This window comes from Marmota monax, unplaced genomic scaffold, assembly GCF_021218885.2.
Source record: "Marmota monax isolate L192 unplaced genomic scaffold, Marmota_monax_Labrador192_F-V1.1 WCK01_AAM20220418_F8-fsc00022, whole genome shotgun sequence".
Taxonomy (NCBI): domain Eukaryota; kingdom Metazoa; phylum Chordata; class Mammalia; order Rodentia; family Sciuridae; genus Marmota; species Marmota monax.
The window spans coordinates 14050833-14072663 of record NW_026695215.1 but is presented as its reverse complement, the minus strand read 5'-3'; the positions used below and the strand labels follow the sequence as shown (position 1 = coordinate 14072663).

Sequence of the window (21831 nt, the reverse complement as noted above, 5' to 3'; positions counted from 1 at the left end):
GTATTTTTACAAAGCTTTGAACATACACACTTAAAAATTTTTCGATATGCTCTAGGTGTTTGACTCAGGTGTGTGTGTGTGTGTGTGTGTGTGTGTTGTGTATGTGTTTATATTTTCTAATTGTGGCATACATTTCAAAGCAATGGAAAAAGTTAGGAGAAATAATGTAAAACAAACAGACTCTGGAATCAGACACACTTGGACTTGGTTCTGGGATGTAAGGTTTTGGGAAGATTAAACTTTTTGAGGCTTTATTTCTTCATCTGTAATGGGGGAAAACAATGTCTACTTTAGTTGTGAAGATTAGATGAGAACATGCTTCTCAAGTGTCTGGTTTTAATGCATGAAAACAATAGAAACAACTTATGTGAGCCCTCTTAAAAAAACAAAGCAGAGCTATGTTATCACCTAAGTCTTCACTTTTCACTGATCGTCTTTTGGTCTGTTACTTTTCTATTTTGGTGGATGGTTTTGAATAAAATTTGCTGGAACAGGGAAGAGAAGTGGCAAATTATTACTATTTCCAGTAAAAACAAATAATTCCTTTCTCCTTTATTTTTCCAGCCTAACGTACAACTAGTCTAGTCTTCAAAAAATTATTACTATTTTAAAAAAATTTTAAACACACAAAAATTTAGAGAATACAATGAATACTCCCATGTAACTATCACCCAGATCTGATAGTTATCTAAACTTAAGTCATACTTGATTCATCTCTTTTCTTTCTCTCTCTCTCTTTTTTTGGGGGGGGGGGTGATGCTGGGACTCAACCCAGGACTTCTTGCATGCTAGACAAATGAGCTACAACCGAATTACATCTTCAGCTCTGATTTAGCTAAATAGAGAATTTTACATCCTTAATAAAGATCTTTTATCATCTGCTAGGGCTAGAAGCATCTTTTTCAAGTATTTTCATTTAAGAAAAGATTACCTGGGCAGAAGATATAGTTCAGTTGGGAGAGTGCTTGCCTAACATGCACAAGGCCCCGGGTTCAATCCCCAGCAAAACACACACACACCAAAAAAAAAAAAAAAAAAGGACGAAGAAGAAATGTCTAAATGAGATTCTTACAGAAAAAAACATTTTAAAAAAGATATGCTCAAAAAAAAAAAATTAAAAAAAAAAAAAAAGATATGCTCTTACCAGCTCCAGGACTGAACACCGTGATAGTAATAGTGCAAAATCCACTGTATTGCCTGAACATAACATGCAGCTTGATCAGCCAGAAAATCACTGAAAATAGAAAGGAATATTTTCATTACATTATTTTTTTTTTGAAAACAGGCCAGTGTCTCTAGAGCATATTTCCTCATACATTTTACCTCACATGGCTTATTAAGTCAATGAATTAACTACAAATTATATACTATTAAAAAATAACAATCAGAAAAACTCTAAGATATTAAAAAATTCCACCTTTCACACGAAAGGTTTGCTTCATAGTTTACCTACACCAACTATCAAGCCTGCTATGCATATTTGACTAGTAAATCTATGACACATTTGGTCTAAAATTTAAAGACTTAGCTAATGAAATATTTTATCAAGCAGTACTGTTGCTCTCTTAAATAGTGGGGATGAGATGGGCACATCAGAAAGTTCTTGAAAAGCCTGGTTATAGCAGATAAAATACCCTTTGAAAAGTGCTACACTGTATATGGGGTAAAAATGGGAGTTCATAACCCACTTGAATCAAAGTGTGAAATATGATATATCAAGAAATTTGTAATGTTTTGAACAACCAACAATAAAAAATAAAAAAAAAAAAAACATAAAAAAAATGCAGTATTGAGTTGTCCAGAAAAACCCAATACAAATAAAATAGTACAAACCAAAAAAAAAAAAAAAAAAAGAAAAGTGCTACAGCTGCTGAGCAAGATTCTCTTCTAATTTCTTCTCTCAAAAACCAAATGCTATCATTTAAGGTTTGGGTAAAATCAATCTTTGAATACAAGACAGGCACCAGTCTAAAGCCCAAAGTAGTTGCTTAAGAAATTCCAAGTCTCCATATTTCTGGGAGGTATGCTTTTATACATGAAATTATTACTTTGTTATTATAAAACAAATATTTCCCTAGGAATAAAAACAAGCATTTTCATTCCCTTACAGCAATCACTATACATTTTGGTATGTTTCTTTTCAGTCTTTTTTTTTTTTAATATTTATTTTTTAGGTGTAGTTAGACACAATACCTTTATTTTATTTATTTATTTTTATGTGGTGCTGAGGATTGAACCCAGGGCCTCGCACGTGCTAGACGAGTACTCTACTGCTGAGCCAAAACTCCAGCCCTCTTTTTCAGTCTCTCTTTATTTTAAGATGGTGTCTAGCCATGTTGCCCAGACTGGTCTTGAACTCCGGGCCTCAAGTCATCCTCCCACCACAGCCTCCTAAGTATGTAGGACAATAGGTGTGTACCACGACACCAGCATCAGTCTTTTCTATTCCTACGTTGATTTTTTAAAAAGTGTTAATGACTATGAGCTACATGTATGATTTTGTGTTCTGTTTTAAAATTTAAGTATCTTTCCAAATTATTATGAAATTTCTTCAAGTACCAGTTTAGCAGCTACACAGATTCTGAAGATGTGGAGATGAGAGGGATGGTGACTGTGATGATGATGATGCAGAGGCTGATTACTGGGAACCTTCTTATTGGACATTAGATTAATTTTTTACTATTTTAAGTAACTTTGTAATAAGCTTTCTGTGTTTAAGGACAATTTCTCTATTTTAATTATAATACAAGTCAGAATTAATATCACCTTCTCCAAAACCATATCCTACTAGTTAAAATCTACAATAATTTATGAAACCAAAAAATCCTTCTCTTCTACTACTTTGTCAGAATTGTGCTGTTTTCTGAAGAACTGCAAAATCTAATTTTTATTTTTACTTTAAAGTAAAAGGATTGGCAAAAACGTACTCAGAGACTACATCAACCCCCATCTTTGTCATGTAATATGTTCTTTTATATTGTCTAAACTCAGTTTCAAATAGATCATCATCTTCAGTCTCATCTTCTAAGTTATCTAGGGGAAAAAAAGAAAGATAGTGACTGACAGTTATGAATATTCTGTTTTTCTTCTAATGCTCTGATAAATGCATATCAAAGTTGATTCTTATGTTATCATAGCAATTTGTCCAATTCAATATTACTAAATTAGTATTGATATATCAAATTATAACTATTCTGTCAAGGTAATAACACATAAAAAGTAATACTATATAGTTTGTACTTACCCTTAGAAGCTACCACTGCACTTTCATTTTTGTCTAAAGCAGCCCAACATACAGAATTTTCCTGGCCCTATAAAAATTATAAATCATCATAAAATAAATGGTAAGATATATTTCAAGGGGATATTTAAAAAATGCTAAAACTAATTGAAATTATCCTTAAAGGAAACAATCAAGAACGTGAAGAGAGAGCCTACAGAATAGGAAAAATTCTCTACCATCTGCACATCAAATAGAGCATTAATCTTGAGAATACAGAAAGAACTCAAAAAAAAAAAAAAAAAAAAACCAAAAAACTTAACACCAAAAAACCAAATAACTAGGGCTGGAGATGTGGCTCAAGCGGTAGCGCGCTTGCCTGGCATGCGCAGAGTGCTGGGTTCGATCCTCAGCACCACATACAAATAAAATAAAGATGTTGTGTACACCAAAAACTAAAAAATAAATATTAAAAAAATTCTCTCTCTCTCTCTCAAAAAAAAAAAACAACAAACCCAAATAACTCAATCAGTAAATGGCCAACGTCTGTAGCAATTAGAGAAATGCAAATTAAAACTAAACTGAGATTTCATCTCACTCCACTCAGAATGGCGAACGTCAAAAATATAAGTAACAATAAATGTTGGTAAGGATATGGGGAAAAGGTACACTCATACATTGCTGGTGGGACTGCAACTGGTGCAACCATTCTGGAAAGCAGCAGGGAGATTCCTTAGAAAACATGGAATGAAACCACTATTTGACCCAGTTATCCTACTCCTCAGCATATACCCAAAGGACTTAACATCAGCATACTACAGTGTCATAGCTACATCAATGTTTATAAACAGCTCAATTCACAATAGTTAAGCTATGGAACCAACCTAGGTGTGCTTGAACAGATGAATGGATAAAGAAAATATGGTATATATACTCAATGGAATATTAATCAGCCATAAGGAAGAATCAAATTATGGCATTTGCTGGTAAATGGATGGAACTAGAGAATATCATACTAAGTGAAATAAGCCAATCCCCCAAAACCAAAGTTTTCTCTCTGATAAGCAGATGCTAACACACAATAAGGGGTGGGAAGAGAAGAGTAGAAGTTCACTAGACTAGACAAAGTAGAATGCAGGGAAGGGAAGGGGGATGGGAATAGAAAAGTCAGTAGAATGAATTGAACATAACTGTCCTATGTTCATATATGAATACACAACCATTGTAACTCAACATCATGTATGACCACAAGAACTGCAAGTTATACTCCATGCATGTATAATATGTCAAAATATACTTCATTGTCATATATATCTAAAAAGAACAAATTAAAAATTTTTTAAAAATTCTTAAAGAACTCTGTAAAAGCTTAAAAATAATAAGTAATGTATAAATGTTTTTGGTTATCAATTTCTAAAACTGTGTGTGTGTGTGTGTATTTCTAGGGATAGAACCTAGGGCCCTGTATATGCTAGGGAAGCACTCTACCAACTGAGCTACATCCCCAGCCCTAAAACTATACATTTCTATCACGTAGAACTTAGAAGTCAGGTCATTCAAAGATAGATAAAGTGATTCTCATCAATGTTAAAGAAGAATACACTTGCCAGGTACAGTGGTACACTCCTGTAATCCCAGTGACTAGGGAGGTTGAGGCAGGAGGATCACGAATTCAAAGCCAGCCTTAGCAAAAAGTGAGGCACTAAGCAACTCAGTGAGACCTTGTCTCTAAATAAAATACAAAATAGGGCTGGGGATGTGGCTCAATGGCAGAGTGCCCAAGTTCAATCCCTGATATGTACCCCCCACCCCCGCAAAAAAAAGAATGAATTTAAATTATTCATATTCCAAGAATATACTTAAAGAGTATCTCGTTTACTTAGAACAAAGTATACAATCAACATCAAATCCTTGTATCATTTATCATGTAAGTATTTTTATGTGTCCAAAATTTATGTTACTTTTAACATTCTATTCCTTTATAATTAAATTCAGTGGTTATAATATCTATTTTCTGTATCTCTGAATCCTGTCCTTTTTGTTTTCTTTTGTTTTTTGGTATTGTTCCAGGAATTGAACTCAGGGTTGCTTAATTCCTGCGCCACATCCCCCAGTTCTTTTTAAATTTTGAGGCAGCATTTTGAGCTATGTTGCTTATAGCTCTCTAAGTTGTTGAAGCTGTAATCCTCTTGACTCAGCCCCCCAAGCCACTGGGATTACAGGCATGTGCCACTGCACCCAGCTTGAATCCTATCATTCTACGACTCTATCTTCCACTTCTTTTTTCTCTCCCATGCAATGCATTTGTTTTTCTATAACTCTTCATCTATCCATCCTTCATATTCTGCTTCTGTTTTTCATCCATTGTGATCTCAATCCTTTCTCTCCTCTGTTTTTGGATTGCCTGTCAACTGCCAATGACTCCCATTATTAGTTCTTCCCATTTCCTTATCTTCATTTCGTTTTCTTCATCCAATTTATAGCCCCTACTGATTTCATGTGCTTAGGCTATTTCTGCCTGTGTCTCTAACGTTAGCCACATACATATGCCTAGAATATGGTCAAGTTTAAGGAATGAGTTGAGGCAAGGAAATCAGGGATTACTGACATGTTAGTTCTGTGCACACAGGTTCGCAAAGCATCGCAAAGCTTTTTATTGGGAGGAAAAAACGCACAGATGGAATGAAGACTGACCATTACCAAGTTCCACTAAGGAAGAGCTAAGTAATTAGAAAGACCATTCCAGGAAAAAACAGAATAATTGCCCCTCCTGGAACAAGACATTTTAGATGTAAAACTACACAGAACCAGTATACTAAGATGAGTGCAGGAAACTTTATCAAGATCCCATAACTATGGATAGGCTGAAGATAATTTCATAAGTTTTGTTTTCAAGACAACACAAAGACATTCTTTAGAATTTATTAGAGACATATTTTAAATAGTTTTATCATATAATTATTAAGCAAATAACAGTTTATAAGATATTTTACCACTAATTACTCCTAACCTAGCCTATTAATGTAGTTTATATAAAAATCATTTAAAAAAATCAATCTAGTTGATGTCTCATGACATTAAATGCTATAAATATGTACATTTTAAAACTAGTATGTTGCAAAGATGGTGGAATGAGATGGACATCATTGCCCTAGGTACATGTATGAGAATTGAAATGTCGTGCTCCATTTGTGTAAGATGAAATGAAATGCATTCTGCTATCATGTACAACCAAGTAGAACAACAACAACTACAAAAACAATTAGTATGTTGGTCTTTTGTTTTCAAATAACATGGTTTAAATGATTATTTTTAAAAGAAAAGTAATTTTCTAGACTCTTATATTAAGAAATGTTTTCCACACTTATTTATAGAATGAAAAAGTGAAGAAAAAACAATGTGCTTCTTCAAGGGTAAAAATAAATTACTGTTAAGGATCAGATCTAAATGAGAGAATCTAGTAGAGAAAAGAAACCAAAACAACTTTTAACTACCTATAGGAAAGAAGAAATGAAAATGAAATGAGGCAACTCCAAAATCATAGAAGGAAAATGAGAAATAAGGAGTATCAGTTTTATCTCACAGCTAAAAAAGTGAAAGAACACCTAACAAAAAAAAGGACACCTTTGGTTTTTTCTTTTCCTTATAGTTCTTGGCTTCTTCTGCTGCAACACCTGCTGCTTCGTTGAGGTACTTGTTACCAACTTTGCTTTCAAACCACTTTAGGTCCACAAAAACTTCACTGAAGTGCTCCCGATCAAACTGCACAAAAAATTTAAATCCATTTAAAAATGATTCAAGTACGTATCGAAGACAAACCAAACTTTACAGAATGACTATTTCTGGGACATAGGAAATTGGGAAATATTACTTTTTACACATATTACTTTTTTACACATATGGGGACCTCATTTTCCCTATGAAAATTAAACATAAAAAGAAAATAAAAACAGAATTTATAGGCCACAAAGAAATAAATACAAAAAACTAATATAATTCCTTGTATCTTATCAGCTCATAATGGTATGAAATTAGAAATTAACATGAAAATACCTTACAGAGACTATATAAACACAGTGAGATTGAACAACACACTTTTGAGTGATGAATATGTCATAGAAGATATCAAGGGATATCTTAGCCTCGAATGAGAATAGTGATACAATATATCAGAACCTCTGGGACATTAAGAAGGCAGTTTTAAGAGGAAAGTTTAAAGCTATGAGTGTCTACATAAAAAAATTAGAAAGATCCCAAATAATCAACCTAAGGATGCAACTCAAGGCCCTTGATAAAGAACAACAAATCAATTCCAAAACCAGTAGAAGGAAGGTAATGATTAAAACAGAGCTGAAATCAATGAAATTGAAAACATAAAACAATACAAAGGATCAATGAAACAAAGCGTTGGTTCTTTGAGAAGATAAACAAGACATTTCTAGACAAATACTATCTGCTAAAACTGAATCAAGAAGACACAGAACACCTAAATAGACCAGTATTTTGTAATGAGATACAAGTAGTAATAAAAAGACTTCTAACAAAGAAAAGCCAAGATGAGATGGATTCTTTGATGAATTCCACTGAATCTTTAAAGAACTAATGCCCATACTCCTCAAGTTATTCCACAAAATAGAAAGGGATGGAAGACTTCCAAATTTATTTTATGAAGCCAGTATCATACTCATATCAAAACCAGATGAGGATATGTCAAGGAAAGAAAACTATAGACCAATCCTTTTTTTTTTAAAAAAAATACATGTGCAAGGCGGGCACTCTACTAATGAGCTACAGCCCCAGCCCCTAGACCAATTAACTCAGATTCAAAAATACTTAATCAGATATTAGCAAACTGTGTTCAACAACATAGTAAGAAGATTATACACCATGACCAAGTTGATCACTTGTTATTTCAACAGATTCATAAAAGATCTCTGACAAAATTCAGTGCTCATTCATGATTAAAACACTGAAGAAACTAGGGATAACAGGAAACTACTTCAACATCATAAAGGCTACATGTAAAAAACCCAAAGCAAACCTTATAGTAAATGGGGAAAAACTGAAAGCATTTCCTTTAAAATATAGAACAAGAAAAGAATGTCTGCTCACACTATTCCTTTTTAATATAATGCTAGAAATTCTAGCCAATGCAATTAGGCATGAGAAGGAAACAAGAGGTATAAAAAGAGGAAACGGGCTAGGGATGTGGCTCAAGTGGTAGCATGCTTGCCTAGCATGCATGAGGCACTGGGTTCGATTCTCAGCACCGCATAAAAATAAAACAAAGATATTGTGTCCACCTAAAACTGAAAAATAAATATAAAAAAAAAATAAAATAAAAAAATAAAGGGCCGGGGTTGTAGCTCAGTGGTTCAGCACTTGCCTCGCATGCGTGAGGCACTGGGTTCAATCCTCAGCATCACATACAAAAAATAAATAAATAAAATAAAGATATTGTGTTTATCTACAACTAAAAAAATATTTAAAAAATTAAAAAATAAAAAAAAGAAAGAAAAAAAGTCAAATTATCACTTTTGCACATGATATGATCCTATACCTAGAAGATCCAAAGAACTCTAACAAAAGACTGCTAGAGCTACTAAACAAACATGGCAAACAGTAGGTTACAAAATCAACATACAAAAATCAATAGCTTCCTTATATACCAACAATGAATCTCTGAGAAGGAAATCAGGAAAATAATTCCATTCATAATAGTCCCCAAATAGGGGGACTAGGAACAAATCTAACCAAGGGGGTGAAAGACCTCTACAATGAAAACTATAGAACACTGTAGAAAGAAATTGAAGAGTTCAAAAGATGGAAAAACCTCCCATGTTTGTGGATAGGCAGAATTAATATTGTTATAATGGCCATACTACCAAAGCAAATATAGATTCAATGCAATTCCCATCAAAATACCAATGACATTCTTCACAGAACTAGAAAAAAATAGTCCTAAAATTCATTTGGAAGACTAAAAGACCCAGAATAGGAAAAACAATTCTGGGCCAAAAAAGCAATGCTGAAGGCATCACAATAGCAGACTTCAAATCATACTACAGGACTACAGTAACAAAAACTGTATGGTATTGCCATAAAGATAATGGTACAGGATAGAAGACACAGAGACAAAAACCATACATCTACAGTCATCTGATCTTTGACAAAGGTGCCGAAAAATACACTAGAGAAAACACAGCTTTTTAAACAAATGGTGCTGGAAAAACTGGTTATCCATACGTAGAAGAATGAAACTATAGATCTTGATCTCTCGCCCAGCACAAAAATCAATCCAAAATGGATCAAAGACTTAGGACTTAGATGAGAAACTATACAACTGCTAGAAAAAACAGGGTCAACGCTCCAGTACATAGGCACAGGCAACAACTTTCTCAATAAGAACCCTAAAGCTCAGGAAATAATGCCAAAAAGATGGGATGGCATCAAATTAAAAAGCTTCTGCACAGCAAAGGAAACAATTAGGAATGTGAAGAGAGAGCCTACAGAATGGGAGAAAATCTTTGTTAGCTATTCTTTGGACAGAGGATAAATATCTAGGATATACAAAGAACTCAAAAAAAACTTTATGCTAGAAAAATCAAGTAACCTTATTAATAAATGAGTGAACAAATTAAATAGATACTTCTCAAAAGAAGAAACACAAATGTCTAAGAAATATATGAAAAAATGTTCAACATCATTAGCAAGTAGGGAAATGCAAATCCAAACTACACTGAGATTTCATCTCAGACTAATCAGAATGGCAGTCGTTAAGAATACAAATAAGAACAAATGCTAAAGAAGATGTGGAGTGTGGAACTGTAAATTAGTACAACTACTATGGAAATCAGTATGAAGGTTCCTCAAAAGGTTAGGACCACCATATGACCCAGCTATACCACTTCTCATTATTTACCCTGAAGAATTAAAGTCATCATACAATAGTGATACATGTATATCCATGTTTATAGCAGCACAATTCACAATGGCCAAGATGCCTAGATGCCCATCAACGCATAAAAAGAAAATGTGATATATATACATAATGTAGTTTTATTCAGCCATAAATAAAAACAAAATTATGTCACCTGCAGGAAAACAGAAGGAACTAGAAACCATTATGTTAAGCAAAACAAGTCAAACTCTCAGAGGTTAAGGGTCCTATGTTTTCTTTCCTATGTGCGTGCTAAAGAGGAAAAGGAAAACAAAGATGGGGTTGAATCTCATAAAAATGAAAAGGAGATTAGTAGAGAAAAGAAATCAAGGGGTAGAAAGTGGGGAGAGCGAGGGAAAAAATGCTAGGATGTGATAATGGCCAAATTATATTGTTATATTAAAATATATTTGTTATTATAAATATGTAACAACAAATCCCATCAGTATGTACAGTTAAAATGCACCAATAAAAAATATGAGGGGAAGGAACAGAATTTAGGTGAAAAATGTAATTAGCACCTGGGAGATAATTATAAAAGTTTTTTTTCCTGCTACTGTTTAGTTGGTTACTGTTATGTTTTGGACATGAGATGTATCCCAAAAGCTCCTGTGTGAGATAATGCAAGAAGATTTAGAGAAATGACTGGGTTATGACAGCCTTAACCCAATCAGTGAATCAATTTCCTGATGGGATTAACTGAGTGGTGGTTGAAGATAGGTAGGGTGTAGCTGGAGAAGGTGGGGCATTAGAAGCGTGTCTTTGGGGTACATATTTTGTATCTGGTGGATGAAGTCTCTCTTGCTGTCTGATCATCATATGAGCTGCTTCCCTCCACCACATTCTTCTGCCATGATGTTCAGCTTCACCTCGAGCCCCAAGGAATGGTGCATGCTGCCTATGGGTTGAGACCTCTAAAACTGTGAGCCCCCATATAAACTTTTCCTCAGTCTATATTGTTCTGGTCAGGTGTTTTAGTCACATCGGCCAAAAGGCTGACTAAAACAGTTACTAACCATTTATAGCTACACTGGGACAGGAAAACAAAAATGTATAGTTACTTACATCTGATAGTTTCACAAGGTATTTCTCAAATCGAGGTAAGTTGAGATGTCCACTTTCATTAATATAACCTAAAAAGAAAAAAATCCAAATTTGTACTAAAATCTGACACGTTTTTCCAACAATTCTACAAAATTTTTCCACAAGCTGTTAAATGTCAATATTCTACTAATCAGGAAAAAACACTGTTGGGCTATATATAAAGCAGCCCTAGTTTCTTTGAGCTTTATATTCCTATAATATACAATATGTTTGTATAGAAGCAAAAAAAAAAACAAAAAACAGGTTCACATGATAATCATCCTTCTATATTTCCAACCACACCTGGAAACAATTAAACTGTTCTAGAATCTATCCAGATCATTTCAATTTGATATGTCAGCTTGGGGAAAAAACTAATGTCGTGTTACTCTGTTGTATGTTTTATTCAGCATCACTATTGTCTCCATATTTCACTTTAACTGAAAAAATATTTCCTTCATATTAAATACTCTGATGCATATCTATTTAGAAAAACTGAATTTCAGCTAGGTGCAGTGGTGCATGTCTGTAATTCCAGTGGCTTGGGAGGCTGAGACAGGAGGAGGATCGCGGGTTCAAAGCAACTCAGTGAGACCCTGTCTCTAAATAAAATACAAAACAGGGCTGGGGATGTGGCTCAGTGGTTGAGTTGCCCCTGAGTTCAATCCCCAATACCAGCCTCAAAAAAAAAAAAAAAAACTGAATTCTACATTTAAATACTAAAGGAGTTAAGCGAAACCAACAAGTTCCCTTGGCTTTCTCAGGAAACTAAAATTAAATTAAAATTGAAAAATTTAAATTATATTTTCTTAGGAAATTTTTATATTAGAGTTATTGTGAGGTATCAATAACTCTGATCACTTTCTTTCCTTGGGAATCATTGAAAATGACAACCTCATTGCTTGTAACCTTAGGCTTTAGTTTAGTTGGGCATGCAATTATTTAATGAATGAGTGACATTTTTAGGGTAAGACACTGCTAAATTAAAGTAGCCTCAAATGAATATTAAATTTTCTTACCCCCAAGTTCTGGAAGGATGGTAATATATGTTCCATAAAGAAGAGGCAGTGCATCATGATTAATATGTAAATGAGGTAGATGAGGGATAAAATCATTGCCAACCAGAAATCCCATCAAAATCCAATCATCTATAATTCTTTCAATATCATATTTAAATGTGATCTTTGCCTAAGGTAAAATGGAAAACAAAGTGAAACCCTGTACAGATTTCTGCATACAAAACCTTGGCCCATGGCTATGTTAATACTTACTTTTAACACTGAAAACTCATAGTCAATATATTCTCTCATTAAAGACAAGTGTAAAAGGTGAAATGTGGTTTCTTCTGGTGCACACACCCTGTAATCAATCAGAGGATCAAAACAGAGTAAATTACATTTTAAGCTCTAAGTTGAAAAATGTAGCAAACCTTAAATCATAATTATCATTAGAAGACAGTTAAGTCTTGTAATTAAAGCATATAATTTATGTAAAAGTAAAAATAATGTAACATGGTAAAGTTAAAAATAATTGGCTTATATTATGCCTTTTGTAGAAGGAATCTCAGCATTCAGAAGTCTCAAGTAATATATAATAAAACTAAGAAACCAGTGACCTGGCTCATTTAAGGTTAGCCATTAAGAGAAAGCATATGAATACATATTTTTACATCTCTTTTAGTGTAGTCCAAGGTACAAGGTGAGGCAATATCTTTCTTTCTTTCTCTTATCTGAATTGGTAAAGGGTTCTATATTCCTGGTTATCAGCCTATAAACTGTATTTAACTATAAGTAAGACTATAAAGAAATGATAGCAAATTAAATAGCTCATATGCCATTCATTCACAAGCAAGATTTATCCCAAGAATTCAAGTATAGTTCAACATGAGAAAATTAGTTTAATACATCACATTAATAGAATTAAGGGAGGGCTGGGGTTGTGGCTCAGTGGTAGAGCTCTCGCCTAGCACGTGCGAGGCCCTGGGTTTGATCCTCAGCACCACATAAAAATAAATAAGTGAAATAAAGGTATTGTGTCCAACTACAACTAAAAAATAAATATTTAAAAAAATAGAATGAAGGGAAAAAAAATCCTCATCATTTTTCAGAAAAGCATCTGACAGTATTCAATACTCTTCCACAATAAAAATATTCAGCAAGGGGCTGGGATTGTGGCTCAATAACAGAGCTCTCGCCTAGCACGTGCAAGGTGCTGGGTTCGATCCTCAGCACCATATAAAAATAAGTAAATAAAATAAAGGTATTAAAAAGTATTCAGCAAACTAAGATATGAAAAGACTTTCCTTAGTATGATAAAGGGCATTTATGAAAACTCACAGTTAATTTTTTACTCTATGGTGAAAGAGTGAAAGCTTTCCTCTTAAGATCAGGAACAAGAAAAGGATGGCTACCTTACCACAGCTATTCAAACTACTACTCAACACTTTTCTGGAAGTCCTAGCCAGAGCAATTAGGCAGGAAAAAGAAATAAAGGGAATTGAAGTTGAAAAGAATGAAGTAAAACTAAATCTATTTACTGATGGAATAATTCTCCACATAGAAAATTCCATAGAAAACACACACAGACATACATACAAAATCTAGTAGGGCTAAAGAACTAATTTAGCATGTATGGAGGGTATGAGATCAGTACCCAAATATCAGCTATATTTCCATATACCATCAATGAACAATCTGAAAAGGAAATTAAGAAAATTATTCCATTTATAAAAATATTCCAAAGAATAAATACTTAAGAGTAAACATAACCAAAGAGTTAAGACTTGTACACTGAAAACTACAAAATGTTGAAAGAAATTAAAGGAGAGACAAGTGAATGGAAAGACATCTTAGGTTCATGGCTTAATACCAAGATGCTCAAAGAGATCTACAGACTCAATGCTATCCCTATCAGAATCACAAAGATGTTTCTCACAAAACCACAAAAATCTATCCTAAAAATCATATGGAATTTCAGGAAACCCTGAGTAGATGGACAAAACACTCTTGAAAAAGAATAAAGTTGGAGGTTGTACTCTTACTGATTTCCACTACAAAATTACATTAATCAAAACATGGGTACTGGCATAAAGATATATAGACCAATGTAGTATAATGGAAAGCCCAAGAAATAAGTCCTTGTTTACCATGGTAAAATGACTTTCAATTAGGGTCCAAGAGATTCAACAGGGAAGGACAGTCTTTCCAACAAATATTGCTAAGAAAATTGGAGAGCCACATGAAAAAGAATGGAGTTGGGCCTTTACTTTTGCCATATACAAAAATTAACTCAAATGTACTAAAGTCCTAAATGTAAAAGTTAAAACTATAAAACCCAGGGCTTAGGATGTAAATCAGTAGTATAGCTCTTGCCTAGCTTATGCAAGGCCCTGGGGTTCAAAACCCAGTGCTACGCAAAATCCAAACAACAGCAACAACAAACCTATAAAACTCTTAGAATAAAACATAGGAAATAATCTTTATAACATTGAATTTGGTGATGATTTCTTGATGTTACACTAAAAGCTCAGGCAACAAAAAGAAAAGATAAATTGGATTATATCGTAATTAAAAACTTTGGTGTATCAAAGGACACTATGAACAAAACAGATTACATACCTGTTAAGGGATTATAATCCAAGCTAAATTTCTGTTCTTTCTTACAACATGAATGCTATGTGATTTACCTTTGTGTTTTTTTGCCACCAAATCGAACTTCTTCTCTTAAAAGAGAAAAATGTGCCTCGTGACTTGTTAATCCAAGCATGATCTGTGGAAAAATGATTATGAAATGTTTCTCTTCTCCCATTTTTTCTAGTATTAGATTCACAAAGGCAATTAAATGAAAACATTTCTATATAGAGAATAAATAAACAATTACCATATTAACACACAAATATCAAAGTGTGATCAAGTTGTAGAATATGAACAGGATAGTTTAAGTGTACTTTTCTTTTTTTCTGGTGGTACTAGGGGATGGAACCCAGGACCTCACACATGCTAGACAAGTGTTCTACCACTTAGCTACATTTGCAACCCTTTAAATTTTTTTTTTTTGGGCGGGGGGGAGTCCTGTGAAATTGCTCAGTCTGGCTTTGAATTTGAGATCCTCCTGCTTCAGCCTCCAAAGCAGCTGGGATTACATGCCTGTACCACTGTACCACTGTGCTCAACAAAGTAAGTGTATTTTTCTAGGAAAAACATTTTCCCCTTAAGAGTCCTATGACCTTTATAACTGCCACTCTGTCCTTTCTCACTCCTTTTCCCTACAACCTTCTCTTGGTTTTCACACATTTCTACTTGCCATGAGAAAATGGGTTAGAATTTAGAGGCAGCAGCTTTTTAATGATAAAACGTAGGGCTCTTTTGGAGGTCAAGATATTTCTAGCATGTAAAAAATACAGAAAAAATGGAAAAGGGCACCTTCAACTAATTTTATTTTACAGTATTACAGTTTCCAAAGTAAGTAAAAAGCTAGTGAGATATATCAAGCAATTGCAATGTATATTATTTATTTCAATACTGATTCAAACAATAACACAAAAGAAACATTATGCAATTAGGGAGATAAGAATACTAATTGGTTATTTATATATTAAACAATGATGTTAATTTTTGTTTTATGTGGGATAATGGCATTGCAGTTAAGTACTTTTAAAAAAACCAACCTTCCCTTTTAGAGAACCATTATGAAAATATGTATAGATTAAATGATATAAATATCTGGGATTTGCTTCAATAATCCAGAATGGTAGGAGAAAGAGCAGACAGATGAGATGGTTAAGGATAGGAGTTAAAAATTAATATTAAAGGTAGATGAAGGACACGAGGAAGTTCATTATGCTACTTTGGCTATTTTTGTTTAATTTTAAAACTTCCATAATAAAAAGTTAAACAAAAAAAGGCTAGTAAAAGTATTGGGGATAGAGGGCTGGGGTTGTAGCTTAGTGGTAGAGCACTTACCTAGCACATGTGAGGCACTGGGTTTGATCTTCAGCACCACATAAAAATAAAAAAATCTTTAAAAAAGGTATTGTATTCATCTACAACTAAACAAAAGAAAGTATCTGGGGCATAAAATTTGCCACATCAGGAGGTATTAAAAGTCACAGAACCTTGAAGAGGTTCCATGAGAGGTTCCCCTTTCTATAACTTCACTATTTATACTACTAGGGTCAGTAGGTCTGTAGACTAACTATAGAGAACATAATATGTTCCTTCCCCCCATCAAAAAAAAAAAAAAATTTTTCCAACTGTTTTAGAAGTTTGGTAAAGGCAAAAGTAGGAATCATTGTTTTTTGTATTTATTAACAAAGCCAATAAGATTCCTATATAAAACTGAGTCTCTTAGATATTTACCTACAATGACATAATCTTATAATAACAATAAAATATTATACCTACCAAGTCAGCATCTAAACCATAAAGACAGTGTCTGGTGTTTGGATCATGATCTGGTTTTGCTTTCTCGGATCTGATAAATTCCATGATTTTATGCTCTCCTTCTCCGGGTGTCTAAATACAATGTTTTTAAAAAGTGTGGTAATATGTTATGGTTGAGAATATTACATAAACTTTAAAAATTTATTTTAAATAAAAAAAGATGGTAACCTCATGGCCTGAGAAGTAGATGGTAACTCCTTGCCATGACTTGTCTGTGGAAATTTTCATATTTACAAAATATTTCAGATGTTCATGTAACCTAGCCATGAATTCTGTCCCTATAAATAAAAAGTTTAAAAAAGATTAATCTGAGAAAGACATGAAAACAGTGAATTCCCAGTGACAACATATAATTAGATTTGGATGTCCAGGAAATAGCTAGGTACAGGATCTTTGAAGGTTAAAAGCCTCCTTCTTTATCCTGAAAGAACAAAATGTTGTACCATTCTCTCGAAAATAATCACAGCTGCTTCAAATCTTGCTAGTCACCAAAATGACTTCAATGTCACAAGGGGAAGTCAAGAAATTTTAACTACTAAGGAATATGCTTTGTGTATTTTTACACAAATGCAGAGTTTGCACACTAATGAACTTCAACTTTCTACTTCTTTTGTTAAATTCTGAAGTATTTTTGTAAGGCATGCAGTTTCAACTATATTGCCAAAAATAACAGTAACAAAATATTATCACTATTATTAATCTGAAAAATCATTAATCTAGAAAATTAGTCTACAATGATTATAGTTTAGGAAAAGCCCAGTTGATCGATACTCAAAGGCAATATAGTTGTACACTATAATCAGGATAAAACTAGTAATGTGCATCTGACACATTTAACCAAAGAGAAAATTACTATTCATAAGGAAGTTAGATTTTTTAAGATTTATGTTCAAACACAAAGCTCCTAAGAATATAAGTATGCTACTGAATGTAAAATTAAGTTAAACATATTACTGATAGATTTATTTTCCTTAAAGTCACAGAAATCTTATTTGCTTTTGAGAGGTAGAGTAGTAAACTCTCTGGATTAGGAAAATGAGTGTCTCATCCTGGAATCATAAGGCAGCAACATGAACTTGATAAGTTACAACTTCACTGACGATTTAATACCAATAAATGGCAGAATCAGGACTGAAGGATTTTATGTTTCTTCTAGATTTAGAATTCTGTTTACATGTGGAAGTCCTGCCCATATCTGCTTTTTTTAACATCTGAAAATTCCTAGAGAGGGTCTCTATAGGAGCACTTATGACCAAATCATCTCATGAATAGACACAAGTGGGAAAATATAGCAAATGGAACCTTAAGACCAAAATAAGTCTGGAAAATAAAAATACACTCGAAAAAATAAATTTTCTATTTACATTTTAATTCATTCAGAATTTTTCTCTCAGTGAATTTACCTGGTGTAATACAGTTGGAATCAAACCTGGCCTCTGTAGGAAGAGTTTCTCCCTTTTCTATTGCCTTTTTTATTTTGTCTTCTGCCTCCTTGGCTGACCTTAAAGGTTAAGGGAAAAGAGCATCTTAAACTTGCTGAAAAGAAGTAAAGATCTTTATACAAATTGTTATTTAGGTGCTTTTAAAATCAAAATACAAATTCATCAATTTTAAGGTTCAAAAAATACAAGTTTTGAAATAGTTATAACTGATAAATATGAGCCTCAATTCTTTTGACGTAAAGAATTGAGTTTTTCACATAAGGACTATAGAAGTTGGATACTAAACCAGCAAAACAGACAGAAATTTAAAAATACTTATGAAGTAATTTTTATCACAAATATACTGCAAATTCATTCTAGAAATGACTTAAAGCACTGCACAGCTTTAAACATTCCTTATATACACATTTAAGAATATCATTTAATGATCTTAATCATTTTATGATCTTAAATGTCATCAATGATCTCTGAGAATATTACATAAGCAATTATAAAAAAAATTCTCACATATCTTTGTAGCACATCAGAATGCCACATGGCATACAAGTTAAGAAGCTCTGCCTCGGGCATACTTTCTACAGAATTGCTACTAATTCTATCTACTATGCTCTGAATTCTGTTTTCATGAACAAATTCTTCCTCCTATTTAATCTCTCTCTTGCCAACCTCAATATAACAAAAACTCAAATAACACTAACTCATTTGTAACCTCTGCAGTGTATTCTTTCTTCTTTTCTCCTCTTCTACTTTAAATGAACAAATGACTATTCAATGCAACTATGTGGCAAAGTCTTGGGATATAACAAAAGAGAAATGACTCCAGGTCTCAGAGATTATACTCTAATGGGGAGACAGAAAATTACATAGCCATATGTTTAATTTGAATGCAATATGGAAAATGTTTGGGATAAGGACAAGGTAAGACTATTAGGCAGCCAAGTACATGGTACTGTCATTCACTGAAACAGGAAACAAAAGGAGGGCAGTTTTGAGAGAAAGGTGAGTTCAGTGTTGAACATGTTAAGCCTCAAGGGTAGCAAGCATTTGGATAAAAAGGAGCTTGGGAGAGAACCACCAGAAAGATAAATTTGGGAGTCATTAGGATAGACAGAGTAATTAAAGCCACAAGTGGATCACTCAGGGCCCAGGAGAGAACCGTTAGAAATACTAACAATTTACGAAAATCATGGCTGGGGTTGTGGGTCAGTGATACAATGCTTGCCTAGCACATGTGAGGCACTGGGTCCAATTCTCAGCACCACATAAAGAAAGAAAGAAAGAAAGAAAGAAAAAGAAAGGTATTGTGTCCATCTCCATTTTAAAAAGATATATTTTTTAAAAAAAGAAAATCAGGAAGGAAAAGAGACTACGAACGTATAGAAAAAGAAATAATATGGTTTTAAGAAGGCCAAGGAATGAGAGAAGTTCAAAAAGAATGATCAGCTCTGTTAAGTGCTATGGACAAATAAAGAAAGAATTATTCTTTGTATCTGGCCATAATCATGTGATCTTATAATGAAATTTTAGGGGAATAAAAGTCAGAAGAAAAGATTTAGGAATAACACATGTAGAATTATACATTATGAATGGAGAAAACAATCACTGAAGGAATGACAGTTGATTGGGGATTTCTGGGAAACATGAAATACTTAATACCAGCAGAGTATTTAGGAAAGGTTATGGTGGTTATAGTGGATTGGCCCTTAGCCTCCATTCTATTCTCCTCCTTCTAATATTAGAGTGGTTGCAAAGCTTAAATAAATAAATAAAACTCAAGCTTCCCTGCAGTTAAGTTTTTGGATATGACTTGATTTTTGACAATGAGATGCCTCCATAAAAGGTTTGGAAGTGCAGTGATACCTACCAACAGTTGAGGCACAGTGGCCATAGGAGATGTGTGTATTTCAGCAATGGTAGAGGAGATTCCAGTATTGAATAGGTTTGTGGTGATGAGACGGAAGGAGTAGCGCATCTGTATTTTCAATAAAAGCACCGGGGTTGTGGAGCTAATAAATGCTGTGGTGGCCTCCTGATTGCTAAATTATAATGACAGTGATATATCCTTGGAGCTAATAGTTTTGGTGGTAGCTTAATCTCTGGATCACATCAAAGGGAATAAGTTTCTGGAGATACCATTCATGTACCTTTCTGCTTAAGTTAGTCTGAATGTTTCCTATTATCTTCAAGTGAACCCCGACCAATGCAATGGGTTTATATAATCCTTCCTTAATATCAGATTTTCTAGGCTAGTGGCTCACAAAAACTAGTTTAATAAATACCAAGGGAGTCTAGTTAAAATGGTTTCCAGGAGTTTCCCAACTCCTAGAGTCAGATTAATAAGTCTTGAGTGGTACTTGAGAATCTCAATTTTGGTATTAGAAGGATCTTTCCTTCAAGGATCTCACAGTCTTTCTAAGACTTCCAAGTATCTTTTTACTTTTGATATTAAATCCGTATTTTTTGTCATTCTTTTATTCTTACTGGAAGCCTTATCCAGGGCACTCTCCCACCTTCTTTGATGACTTCCACATCTGATGCACAGGTGCTCTTTCCACTCTTTAAGCTGTCATTATGATTAAAGGATTCATTATGCTAGTGATCCATCCAAGTCTCTTGATTCAGGGTTCCTCGCCTTGGGTTGTGACAACCTTCTTACTTTTACTTCTGTTATTCATAAACAGGGACATAGCTTGATCTCATTGTTACTTAGAAATATTTTACATGTCCAGGAATTTGCCTTTAAGATCCTCTTTATGTTTTTAATCTCTTCTCATCCTTTACTTCTATACAGTGGTGCTGATAATATCCTAAGTATCCTAATTCAACTCTCTTCCCACAGTCCATCATCACCTTCTGATCTCACTTGTCTTTCTGCTCCATTAAGTTCCATACTCATTCAAAGTCAGCATTTATCTCAGGGTCTGGTTATTTAATAAATGTTACTTTAAATGTCAATAATGTTCTTATGACAACAGTCTCTCGGTTCACTCTAGTTAACAACTCAGAGTAAACCAGTATAACAACTTTGTTTTACAACTATTATTTTCAAATTATCAAAAAGAAGTTTGAAAACCTTGTGATGGAGAACAACTGAGCAACTATATAAAATCCAACATACACTTTGTGAAATGATACCTCATTTGAATTTCTAGCTCATTATCATGAGATAGTCCATTTGTGGGGGAATTTAAGCAAAAATAAACATGATTAGAAGATATGTTGTTTTACGTCAATTATTTTTGAACATTTTACCTAAAACGCCTCCCACGCTGCTGGTTCATTTTTGCTCGAGGAGCCACACCATCAACAGCCATGAAGAACACTTTCCTAGGTTTAATAATGCGAAACAACACTTCCAAGTAGTGAAAAATGTCAGTAAAGATTTTATCATCTGAAATTCTGAAGTGAACATCATCATCATTAGGATGGGAGCACTGATGAATAATTCCATTCATATCCAGGTACAAGTTATCAAATTCAGGAATCTAAAAAAAAGAAATATACTTATTATACTCATTAATTAGAATCAACCACAGATATGTTGGCATTTGGGAAAAGTGATTATCAGCAGGGTGCAGTGGTGTACACCTATGATCCCAGCAACTTGGGAGCCTTAGGCAGGAAGATTGCAAGTTCAAAGCCAGCCTCATCAAATTAGCATGGCCCTAAGCAACTTAGTGAGGCCCTGTGTCAAATAAAAAAGAA

General features: G+C 33.7%; 1 protein-coding gene across 1 annotated transcript in view; it reads right to left on the bottom strand.

Annotated features, from left to right (window-relative positions):
* The window catches only part of Xrn1 (5'-3' exoribonuclease 1), a 112110-nt gene that overhangs the window by 78839 nt on the left and 11440 nt on the right, over window positions 1-21831 (bottom strand). The window contains exons 2-13 of the mRNA XM_046431928.2: window positions 21379-21611; window positions 18088-18185; window positions 16853-16962; window positions 16646-16756; window positions 14929-15011; window positions 12515-12602; window positions 12263-12431; window positions 11226-11293; window positions 6845-6982; window positions 3245-3311; window positions 2928-3033; window positions 1145-1234 (exon numbers count right to left, since the gene is read on the bottom strand). Of these exons, the coding sequence (XP_046287884.1) occupies window positions 1145-1234; window positions 2928-3033; window positions 3245-3311; window positions 6845-6982; window positions 11226-11293; window positions 12263-12431; window positions 12515-12602; window positions 14929-15011; window positions 16646-16756; window positions 16853-16962; window positions 18088-18185; window positions 21379-21611 (1361 nt within the window). The remainder of the gene's footprint in view (window positions 1-1144; window positions 1235-2927; window positions 3034-3244; window positions 3312-6844; window positions 6983-11225; window positions 11294-12262; window positions 12432-12514; window positions 12603-14928; window positions 15012-16645; window positions 16757-16852; window positions 16963-18087; window positions 18186-21378; window positions 21612-21831) is intronic.